Source organism: Tachyglossus aculeatus, unplaced genomic scaffold (genome assembly GCF_015852505.1).
Source record: "Tachyglossus aculeatus isolate mTacAcu1 unplaced genomic scaffold, mTacAcu1.pri scaffold_123_arrow_ctg1, whole genome shotgun sequence".
Classification (NCBI taxonomy): Eukaryota; Metazoa; Chordata; class Mammalia; order Monotremata; family Tachyglossidae; genus Tachyglossus; species Tachyglossus aculeatus.
The window spans coordinates 514137-525798 of NW_024044852.1; the positions used below are offsets into that span (position 1 = coordinate 514137).

The window sequence follows — 11662 nt, forward strand, 5'->3', positions numbered from 1 at the left end:
AGGTCATTGGTGACCTTTGAGAGGGCAGTTTTAGTGTAGTGTAGGGGATGGAAGCCAGATTGGAGGGGGCCCAGGAGAGAGTTGGAATTGAGGAAATTGAGGCAGTGAGTATAGACGACTCATTCTAGGAGTTTGGAAATGAAGAGAAGGAGGGAGATAGGGCAACAACTAGAAGGGGCAGTGGGGTCAAGAGACGGTTTTTTTAAGATGGGGGAGACGTGGGCATGTTTGAAGGCAGAGGGGAAGGAACCAGTGGAGAGTGAGTGGTTGAATCTGGAAGATAAGTAGGGGAGGAGGGAAGGGGTGAGAGTTTTCATAAGATGAGAGGGAATTGGGTCTGAAGCACAGGTGAATGGAGTGGCACTTGAGAGGAGGGAAGAGATATCATCTGAAGATACTGCTGGGAAGGATGGGAGAGTAGCAGAGAAGGTTGAGAGCCGGGGGGGGCGGTGATGGACAAGGGGGAGGGGTGACTTTGGGAAGCTCAGACCTAACGGTTTTAATTTTACTAGTGAAGTAGGAGGGCAGATCGTTGGGGGTGGGGGATGGAGGAGAGGGAGGAACAGGGGGCCTGAGGATGGAGTTAAATGTACGGAAGAGCTGATAGGGGTGATGGGCGTGGGTGTCAATAATGGAGGAAAAATAGTTCTGCCTGGCAGAGGAGAGGGCTGAGTTAAGACAGGAAAGGATAAATTTAAAGTGAACAAGGTTGGCTTGCTGTGCTGAGTGGTGCTGAAAAAAGATGATCCATGTAGCAGTGTAGAGAATGGGCTGGAGAGGGGGAGAGCTTCAATCAGGAAGAGCAGTGATGAGGCTGATACCTTATGTAGTCTTGCTGGGCTAGGATTTCAGGCTTGGACCAGCGTGGATCGAGAGGATAGGGTGGATTAAGGAAATGTGGAGGAAGAACTGACAGGATTTAGAAAGAGAATGGTGTGAGAATTGAAATAGAATGAGGAAGTCAAGGATCATGGCAAAGCAGCCGGCTTCTAGGAACAGGGAAGGGGTGGTGAAGTTACTGGCAGAGAGAGGAATGTTTGGAGGGGGAGAATTAGGAGGAGATGGAGAAGGAGGGGCTTTTTGAAGGAAGGTGAGGCGTTCAATTTTGAACAGGTTGAATTTGAGGTGCAGGTGGGATAGTCAAGTGGAGCTGTCTTGGGGACAAGAGGAAATTTGGGATTAGAACCTAGGAACAGAACCAAGATTAGAATGCTTCTTTTGGGGAGGCATCATGGTTTAGGGGAAAAACCATGGGCCTGGAAGTCAGAAGTGGGAGGTCAGGATTAGAGAGATGGAACTGGGAGTCATCCGCATAAGGGCCTTTCCTGATTAAGCCTTATTTTCTCTGACTTCCTCTCTTCTGCATCGTCTGTGCACTTGGATTTGTTACCTTTGGGAAATTGATATTGACCTCACCCTCAACCCTACAGCACTTATATGCATATCCATAATAGTTTTATTTATATATAGATCTATCTTCCCCTCTCAACTGTAAACTTGTTGTGGGCAGAGAATGTGTCTACAAACTCTGTTGTATGGTACTCTACCCAGCACTTTGTACAGGTCCCTGCACACAGTAAGTACTCAATAAATACCGATGATTAATTTATTGACTGATTGAGGTGGTAAATATAGTAAATAAATGCCTCAAGCGAGTGAGTGCTGAATGTGTGAAGTAGTGCAGAATGTGTGAAATAGGGACCCAGAACAGAGGCTGTGGGACAATGACAACTAGTGGATGATAAGGGAAAGAGTTGCTAACAAACAAGACGAAGGGATTACAATCTCTGGAAGAAGCCAGATTTCCTACTGATGAATTTTCTCAGGGCTCCTTTCATGTCCTTGTTCCTGAGGCTGTAGATGAAAGGGTTCAGCATGGGGATCACCACCGAGTACATCACTGATGCTATAGAGTCTTCCCTGGCTGTATGGGTGGACTGGGGGCTGAAGTAGACCCCAAGGGCAGTACCATAGAACAAAGAGACCATGGACAGATGAGAGCCACAGGTGGAGAAAGCTTTATACCTTCCCCTGGCAGATGGGATTCTCAAAATAGTGGAGAAAATCCGATTGTAAGAGAACAGAAGGCCCGTGAGGGGACCTATCCCTAACAGAGCTGCAAGAACAAAGAACAATATTTCATTGATGAGTGGATCAGTGCAGGAAAGTTTTATGATCTGGATAGGCTCACAGAAGAACTGATAGATTTTATTGTCTGCACAGAAGGATATTCGAAGCACCATTAAAGTATGTGTCAGAGCATAGAGACTGCTGATGATCCAGGACCCAGAAACCATCAGGACACAGAGCCGTGGACTCATGATAGTGGTGTAGTGGAGGGGGTGACATATGGCCACGTAGCGGTCATAAGCCATCCCAGTGAGGAGAAAGTGGTCCAGACTTACAAACAGAATGAAGAAATATATTTGCGCCAGGCAGCCAGTGTAGGATATGGATTTGTTGTGGGTCTGAATGTTGACCAGCATGTTGGGGACCGTGGTGGACAGGAGACAGACGTCGGCCAGGGAGAGGTTGGTGAGGAAAAAGTACATGGGTGTATGCAGGTGCGGGTCAGAGCCGATAGCCAGGGTGATGAACAGGCTCCCCAGGAACCCGAGCAGGTACATCCAGAGAAACAGTATGAAGAGCAGCTCCTGCTGCTCTGCCCAGTCGGACAGTCCCAGGAGGAGGAATTCCAAGATGCCAGTTTGGTTTCCCCTCTCCATGGGGCCAGAGGATCTGCTGGGGGAATCATGGCAGGAGAATGGGATATTGGAGCAATCATATCCTGTCTCTGTTCCTAGGCCTGTGCAGTTTCCGGGGAAAGAACTGGCAGAATAAGTACTAAAGGGAAACAGTGTGGCCTAGTGGATGAGCACAGGCCTTGGATTCATACAGACTGGGTTCTAATACTGGCTCTGCCACTTGCATGCTGCTTGTCCTTGGGCAGTCACTTACCTTCTCTGGGCCTCAGTTTCCTTAACTGTAAAATGGGGATTCCCTATGTGTTCTCCTTCCTATTTAGACTGTGTGCCCCGTATACAGACAGAGACTCTGTCCAACCTGATTAGCTTGTATCTACTCCAGTGTTTAGATCAGTGCTTGGAACATAGTAAGCATTTAACAAATACTATCATTATTATTATTAGTAGTAATGTCATTATTATTCTTGTTATTTTTGCTATTGAAGCGACTCCCTAAGCTTGATATCAGACGTATCCCCACACTTTCCATTCAGAAGGTAAGATGTCTGGCTGGGCTGGGATTAGAAGCTGGTGAACTTGTTCATTTGAGAGTCTCTGGTTTATATTCTCTGGCCTTCCTGTCTCCTGCATTGCTCCTCTCTCCCAAACACCTCCAAATGAGTTGTCCCCTGCTTTAGGAGTTAATCATTCTATTTATCTACATCTCATCTACCCAGTCACAGACCTCTTGCCCATTGGATTCCTTTGGGCCTGAAACTGCCTCCCCATTCATATCTGCAATATAATCACTCTCCCCTCCTTTGAAACCCTCCTCAAGTCATATCTCCTCCAAGAGGCCTTTCCTGACTATGCCCTGTATTTCCCCTATCTGCCCTTGCTTCTGCATTGACTGTACACTTGATTGTGTACTCCTTAAGCCGTTTAACACTCATCCCAATGCCAAAGCACTCATGCATATATCATTATACTCTATTTCAATCAATCATGTTTAATGAGTGCTTATGTCGTGTAGTGCACTGTACTAAGTGTTTGGGAGAGTATAATATAGCAGAGCTGGGAGACAGGTTCATTCGTTCATTCATTCATTCATTCTATTGTATTTATTGAGTGCTTACTGTGTGCAGAGCACTGTACTAAGCACTTGGGAAGGACAATTCAGCAACAAAGAGAGACCCTCTCTGCCCACAATGGGCTCACAGTCTAGAAGGGGGGAGACAGACAGCAAAACATGTAACAGGCATCATTCATTCATTCTATTGTATTTATGAGTGCTTACTGTATACAGAGCACTGTATTAAGTGCTTGGGAAGGACAATTCAGCAACAAAGAGAGACCATCCCTGCCCACAGTGGGCTCACAATCTGCATGTTCTCAGTGTTCACAGGGGGCCTAGAGGGGGAGACAGACATTAATATGAATAAATGAATTATGAATAAATATATAAGTGCTGTGGGGCTGAAGGAGGGATGAATAAAGGGTGCAAATCCAAGTACAAAGATGATATAGAAGGGAGTGAGAAAAGAGAAAATGAGAGTTTAGTCAGGAATGGCCTCTTGGAGGAGATGGGCTTTCAATGAGGCCTTTGAGGCGGCAAGAGTGAACGTCTGTCGGATACGAAGAGGGAGGGCGTTACAGGCCAGAGGCAGGATGTGGGCGAGAGTTTGGCAGTGAGATAGAAGAGATTGAGGTTCAGCGAGTAGGTGGACATTAGAGGAGAGAAATGTGTGGACTGGGTTGTAGTAGGAAATCAGGGAGGTAAGGTAGGAGGGAGCAAATTTATTGAGTGCTTTTAAGCCTATGGTAAGGAGTTTCTGTTTGATGTGGAGGTGGATGAGCAACCAATAGAGGTTTTTGATGAGTGAGGAAACATGGACTGAATGGTTTTGTCGAAAAGTGATCCAGGCAGTAGACTGAAGTATGAATCAGAGTGGGGAGAGACAGGAGGCAGGGAGATCAACAAGGATGCTGATGCAGTAATCCAGGTGGATTCTCCCCATTTGGATGTACCCAAGTAAAGAGGGATTGGTTCAGCTCACATGACCCCAGGGGGTGTGGGAACATACAGGACAGTTGGCAGGCAGGCAGTGTGAAGCAGCGTTGCTCAGTGGAAAAAGCAAGGGCTTGGGAGCCAGAGGTCATGGGTTCTAATCCCGGCTCCATCACTTGTCAGCTGTGTGACTTTGGGCAAGTCACTTAACTTCTCTGTGCCTCAGTTACCTCATCTGTAAAATGGGGATTAAGACTGTGAGCCCCACGTGGGACAACCTGATCACCTTGTATCCCCCCAGCACTTAGAACAGTGCTTCGCACATAGTAAGTGCTTAACAAATGCCATTACTATTGGCCGATTTCCATCGCCAGGGTAGAAGAGGGAAACTATTGGCATTTGGATAAAGGGAAATTCGGTTAGGTGTGCGGAGAACAGACAAACATAACCATGATCACCTTTAATTATAATGTTAGTGCTGCTTGTGCTAATCTAGTGCTTGTTTTTAGTAATATATCTTTAGTAGGGTTGCACGTTGGTAATCGCACCGACCTCTCTGGGTGGGAGCGGCATGAACACCATACCCTCCTCTGGGATGTTCCAACAGATCTAGTGGACTCGGTAGCTTGGCCGGAGCAGGTGGAGGAGGCCACAAAAGGGATACGACAAGCTCTGGCAGATTCACAGCAAGATTGGGACCGCACTGTGCTCTGCCTAACCAAAGCCAGACTTCAGATATGAACACTGAACCAAAAGATGGTGACAGACTGCGGGTGTTTCTCATGGCTGTGGGGGTGCGGGAGTATAGGAGTGGGACATTGGTCCCAGTGGATCGTGCTAGGGTGCGTCGTGCTCTGTGCAGCTTTGGTGCTAGGATGCTATTACTTGCACAGGCCGTCCATCAAGACTATTGTGGACCCCAGCTCCAGGTTGCTCCAGGCAAATGGAGGGGGTGAAGGGGTGGAGTGTGGGAAGAGTGCCCTATCTGTGAATTCACCCCCTCCCTCCACATGAGCAACCCACAGCAAGGACACGGAACCTCTACACTACAAGGTTGCGGAATGGGAACTGTCCCGATCAGGTAGACATCCTGGGAACATGGGGAGGGGTAACTGGTATGAGGCAGCTTCATATATGAGGCATTGCTGCTACTATTAGTTGTAGGCATTAGACTGAGCCTCGCAGAGCCTGCCTGCTGATTAGGGCTCGGACCCCCTCCTTCGCTTGCTTGCTGTGCTACAGCTATATAAGTACGCCCAATAAAGAGGCAGAACTGATCACTCTGGCTCAGTATCTGGTCTTTGGCTCATCGTCGCTCAATCCAAAGAACCCGGAGCCGCCCTCTGGTCGGCGACCCCAGCTGACTTGGGGGGCATCTCCCCACACCTTCTCTGATTAAGCCCTCATTTCTCCTGTTCCCCGTCCCGCTGCATCACCCTTGCACTAGGATTTTCACCCTTTATTCACCCCACCTCCGACCCCACAGTACTTTTGTTCATATCTATAATTTATTTTATGTCCATCTTCCCCTCTAGGCTGTAAGCTCCTTGGAGGCAGGGAACATGTCTATCAGCTCTGTAGTATTGTACTCTCCTAAGTGCTTAATGCAGTGTTTCACACACAGTAAGTGCTCAATGGATACCATCAATTGATCAAAATCATTTTTCTCTCTTTTCTCATTTAAAATATAAAGCCTGTTTGCCTTGTGTTCTGGGGACACACAGGGTCCACTCAGGGACCACAGTAGCCACAGGGTCTCATACGGGGCCCACACTAGCGAAGGACCTACACTGTGAGCCATAGCATAGCATAGTGTAGTGTAGCATAGCCACTTCTGTTACTTCTCTATGCATTTGTACCCATCCTCTACACTTGAGTATATTTGCATAATCAATTGAACATTCAGCTCTTTATTGTGTTGTCTCTATTGGTAAATATTTTTATGCCTGCCTCCTCCATTAGAGTGTAAGCTCCTTGTATTTTCTTTGTGTTGTGGGCTCTTTGTGTTTCTGTTGTTCTTTCCCAAGAGCTTGATACAATGCATTGTTTCCACTGGGTGCTCAGTAAATATCCTTTAGACATCCTTTAGACTACGACTACTACAAAATGCCTCGGAGGGCTGCTCCCATCCCAGGCACAGGGCAGGGTTTGAGGGTTACCCCACTGATTTCTGTGCCATCTTAGAGTTCAAGTACAAGGCCCGAGGTGAGAATTGCCTCGTGGAGGGCACCACCTGCAATAGGGTGCAATGCTGGGAGCCAGGTAGGGTCAGTGGTGCTCAGGGTTTCACTGGGTATCAGCGTTTCAGGTCTCATGATCCCCCCCATTTCTTTCAGTTCAGTGGCTCCTTAGGCAATCAATAGATTAGGCAATTGATTATATTTATTGTATGCTTACTGTATGCACAGCACTCTACTAAGACCCTGGGAAATTACAATGGAGTTGGTCCAACATGATTCCTGCCTAGAAGGAGTTTACAGTCTAGTTGAGGAGACAGACAGAAAATAAATCACGGATAGAGGAAATGGCAGAGTATAAGTATAGGTACATAAGTGCTGTGGAGCTGGGGGTGGGGTGAGCAACAAAAATGTTTGAGTACAGACTCAAGGGCATAGGTGATGCAGAAGAAAGAGTGAATAGGTTGGGGAGGAGAAGGTAGTCAGGGAAGGCTTCGTACTATAAATATGATTTTCAAAGGGCTTTGAAGATGGGATAGTGGTGGTCTGTGGATTGGAAGGTGGGGGCTGGGGCGGGGGAATTCCAGGAAGAAGGGAGGATGTGAGCAAGGGGTTGGTGGTAAGAAAAATGAGATCAAGGCACAGCGAGTAGGTGGATGCTAGAGGAGTGGAGTGTGCTGACTGAGTTATAGTAGATTAGTGCAATTAGGTAGGATGGGGAGAGCTGATTGAATGCTTCAAAACCAATGGTAAGGAATTTCTCTTGGATGTGGAGGTGTAGAGGCAATCATTTGATAGTTCTGCGGAGTGGGGAAATGTGCACAGAACAGTTTTTAAGAAAAATTATGTATGGACTTGAGTGGGGAGAGACTGGAAGGCAGAGAAATCAGCCCGGGGGCTGATTCAATATTTGAGGTAGGAAATGATAAATGATATGATCCGTATGGTTGGAGTTTAGATGGGGCAGATTCTATCAATGCTGTGAAGGTAGAACCAACAGGATTTGGTGGCAGACCGAATATGGGGGTTAAATGAGAGAGATGTGTCGAGGGTAGTGCTGAGTTTGTAGGCTTGTGAGGCAGGGAGGATGGGGGTTCTGATGAAGGGAAGTTGTTTTTTTAAGATATAGGTTACATGGGCATGTTAGAAAGCTGCAGGGAAGAAGTCATTGGAGAGTGAGTAGTTGAAGATGGCAGTCAGAGGGAAGAAAGGAGGGTGCAAGTGTTTGGACAAAGTAACTTCGTATTGATGGCATTGGAGGTGCAGGTGGAGGAGGTGGATTTTGAGAGGAGGTGGGAGATGTCTTGAAATAGTGTTGGAAAGGATGGGAGAATCAAAGAGGGAGCAGGAAGAGAAAGGGATTGGAGGGGTGCAGGGGAGATTTTAGGGAGATCACCCTTGATGGTTTCAATTTTTTCAACAAAGTACATGGCCAGGTCATTAGGGGCAAAAGATGGGGGGGACAGGGGACAGAGGTTTGGGGAAAGAGTTCGAAGTCTGAAACAATCGGTGCTTGCGATGGGTGTCGTAGGCAAGAAAGGTGGAGAAATATTGTTGCTGGGCCCAGGAGAGGGCAAAGTTCTATACAGCAGGTGAGGAAGGGTTTGAGATGGGCGAGGTCAGCCTGGTGTCTGGATTTCCAGTAGTGGAGCTCCACAGCTCAGGGACAGGAGTGAGGAAGCATTACTGTGGAGGTTATCTGGGGCTGTGCGTTACTAGTAGGAGACTGATGGGGAGTTGAGTTCAGTGGAGAGGGCAGAGTTGAGGGCATGGATAGTTTGAGTATGGACACCAAATGGGGCATGATGAGTTGGAATGATTGGTGTGTGAGTGGGGGGTGTTGATAATAATAATAATAATAATAATGGCATTTATTAAGCGCTTCTTATTTGCAAAGCACGGTTCTAAGCGCTGGGGAGATTACAAGGTAATCAGGTTGTCCCACGGGGGGCTCACAGTCTTCATCTCCATTTTACCGATGAGGGAACTGAGGCTCAGAGAAGTTAAGTGACTTGCCAAAAGTCACACAGCTGGAAATTGGCAGAACCTGGATTTGAACCCATGACCTCTGACTCCAAAGCCCGGGCTCTTTCCACTGAGCCACGCTGCTTCTCATCTGATAGATGTCAGGTCTCTCTAGGGGACTGTTTTATGGGGAACCGGTGTGTGAGAGGGAAGGCAGATGAAGAGGAGTTGTACCTGGTCATTACTGATGCACTGGACACAAGTAAATATTGGCCAATGAATGATCTGATATATTCGTTAGAGCTGAGGTGGCTGAGGACCAAGAAGGTTGGGGGATTAATCCCGCACTGACAAAACCCTCTCCCACCCTGATCCCCACTGCTCACACCCAAACTGGCACCCCCAACACAAGACACTCGGCTGAGAGCTTCTCCACTAGATGGGGGCAGTGACAAACAATGGAAAGAGTTTAGGAATGGAAGAGCCTGTGGCTGTTTGGGGTCAGTAGCCATGCTCCAGTGAAAAGATAATGGGGGTCTGTGCTTCCCCCAGGGAAATGCCCTCTGCCAGGCCCCACACAAGCCCCCGCCCATCAGGAATGGGGGTCATGGCTCCACCTCCCACCCGAAAGACCTGGCTGCTGCAGCCAACACCAGGACCCTGAGGTCACCAATCTCAATCTCGGGATGCCCCAAAACTGTGGCTTTTAGACTCCTGCGGACACGCTGGGAAAGGGGGCTGGGATGTGCTTGTAGCCCCAATATTGGACCAGAGTGAATGCTAAAGTTCTCCCATCGTGATTGGGAAGAGGCATAGGTACTCCTGTGCGCTTGGATGGGGGGATGTTCCCTACCTGTGCAGGTGTCTTGGGATCAGTTGGGCAATGAAGGCTCCCTGCACCGTCTGCCTCCTTTGTCCCTTCGGTTGATGGGCCTCGTGATGGGGAACTTGTCCTGGAACAATCAATGCAGCTGAGGAGGAAGAGGAATGGGGGACTGTGGGTCTCCAGACAAGAGCAAGCACTGCGTCCTCAACCACTGGGGCAGTGCTGGTGTGAGTGTAGCTTATGGTAGGACTATTTGCAGGAGTCTCTGGTCCCTCAGGCCCCACAGGTCATGGCTCCCCCAGCTCCTTGTTAGATACAAACAAACTCTCAGTGCCTGGTCTCCCTACAGGGCTTTGCTTAGGGAGACGTCCCAGAAGATTTTCTTTTTTAAGTGGTATCTGTTAAGTGCTGAGCATGTGTCAGGCACTGTACTAAGTGTGGGGTAGATACAGGATAACCGGGTTGGACACAATCCTCGTCTCACAAGGGACTCACAGTCCTAATCTCCATTTCACAGATGAGGTAAATGAGGCCCAGAAAAGATATGTGACTTGCCCAAAGTCACACAGCAGACAAGTGATCACCTGGGACTAGAATCCAGGTTCTCTGACTCCCACGTCCCTGATCTTTCCACTAGGCAACACTGCTTCTCTGGTCAACAGAATATTGTTGACCATAATGGAGGATGGTAAACTCTCACTAGGAATGGACTCCTACAAAAAACAAACAAAACAAAATTGTACGTAAAAAAAAGTGTGTGATCTATGAGAGCTGGCTAAACTTTCTCAGAAAAATAAGCTTCAGGTTAATCCGCAAGTCAGAATCCTCGAGAGAAGACACTTTTCCTGTTGAATGTATTTCTCAGGGCCTCTTTCATGGTCTTGTTCCTAAGGCTGTAGATGAAGGGATTCATTGTGGGGATGACCACTGTGTACAGCACAGACACTATCGAGCTCTTACTGAATGCTTGGGTAGATGTTGGACAAAGGTAGGTTCCAAGAATGGTGCTGTAGAATAAGGAGACCACGGAGAGGTGAGAGCCACAGGTGCTGAAAGCTTTCCACCTTCCCCCTGCAGATGGGATTCTCAATATGGTGGAGATGATGCGAATGTAAGAGAACAGGAGGCAGAATACTGGTCCTACCCCAATCAGTCCTGCAAAGACAAGCACCGTTAGTTTATTTATGATGACACTAGAACAGGAAAGCTCGAGGATCTGGTAAAGTTCACAGAAGAAATGAAGAATTTCGCGATTGGAACAGAAGGATAAGCGAACCACTAATAGGGTGTGTGTCAGGGCGTGGAGGGAACTGAAGATCCAGGATCCAGAAACCAGCAGGCTACAGAGCCGAGGGCTCATGATGGTGGTGTAGTGGAGGGGGTGGCATATGGCCTCGTAACGGTCATATGCCATCCCAGTGAGGAGAAAGTGGTCCAGACCTCCAAACAGAATGAAGAAGTACATTTGTGCCAGGCAACCTGTGTAGGATATGGATTTGTCATGGGTCTGAATGTTAACCAGCATCTTGGGGACCGTGGTGGACAGGAAGCAGATGTCGGCTAGGGAGAGGTTGGTGAGGAAGAAGTACATTGGGGTGTGCAGGTGCGGGTCAGAGCTGATGGCCAGGATGATAAGCAGGCTCCCCAGAACGCCGAGAAGGTACAACCAGAGGAACAGCACAAACAGGAGCTGCCGCTGCTCCGCCCGGTAGGACAGTCCCAGGAGGAGGAATTCCGTGATGCTGGTTTGGTTTCCCTTCTCCATGGGGCTGGAGGATCTGCTGGGGGAGATATAGCATGCAATTGGCATGGTGGAGCAATCATATACTGATTCAGACTCTCTAGATTTTATGCAGTTTAATGTGTGTGTGCGGGGGCAGGGCAGGGCAATCAGTGGAGAGACCCCTGTTGCTCGATTTCAGACATCTCCCCAGCTTTATTGGAAATGTGGTTGGGAGGGCTAGGGTCTGGCTGGAGTATTTGTTCACCTGAGATTCTCCTG

General features: G+C 48.1%; 2 protein-coding genes across 2 annotated transcripts; both read right to left on the reverse strand.

Moving 5' to 3' along the window:
* Window positions 1–1778: 1778 nt before the first annotated feature.
* Window positions 1779–2726, reverse strand: LOC119922753 (olfactory receptor 7A10-like). Its single transcript, XM_038742421.1, has one exon. It carries the CDS (start codon window positions 2724–2726, stop codon window positions 1779–1781), a length of 948 nt encoding a protein of 315 aa, XP_038598349.1.
* Window positions 2727–10477: 7751 nt separating this feature from the next.
* Window positions 10478–11425, reverse strand: LOC119922754 (olfactory receptor 24-like). The gene has a single exon (XM_038742422.1). The coding sequence runs from the start codon at window positions 11423–11425 to the stop codon at window positions 10478–10480; it is 948 nt and encodes a 315-aa protein (XP_038598350.1).
* Between the last annotated feature and the right edge of the window lie 237 nt (window positions 11426–11662).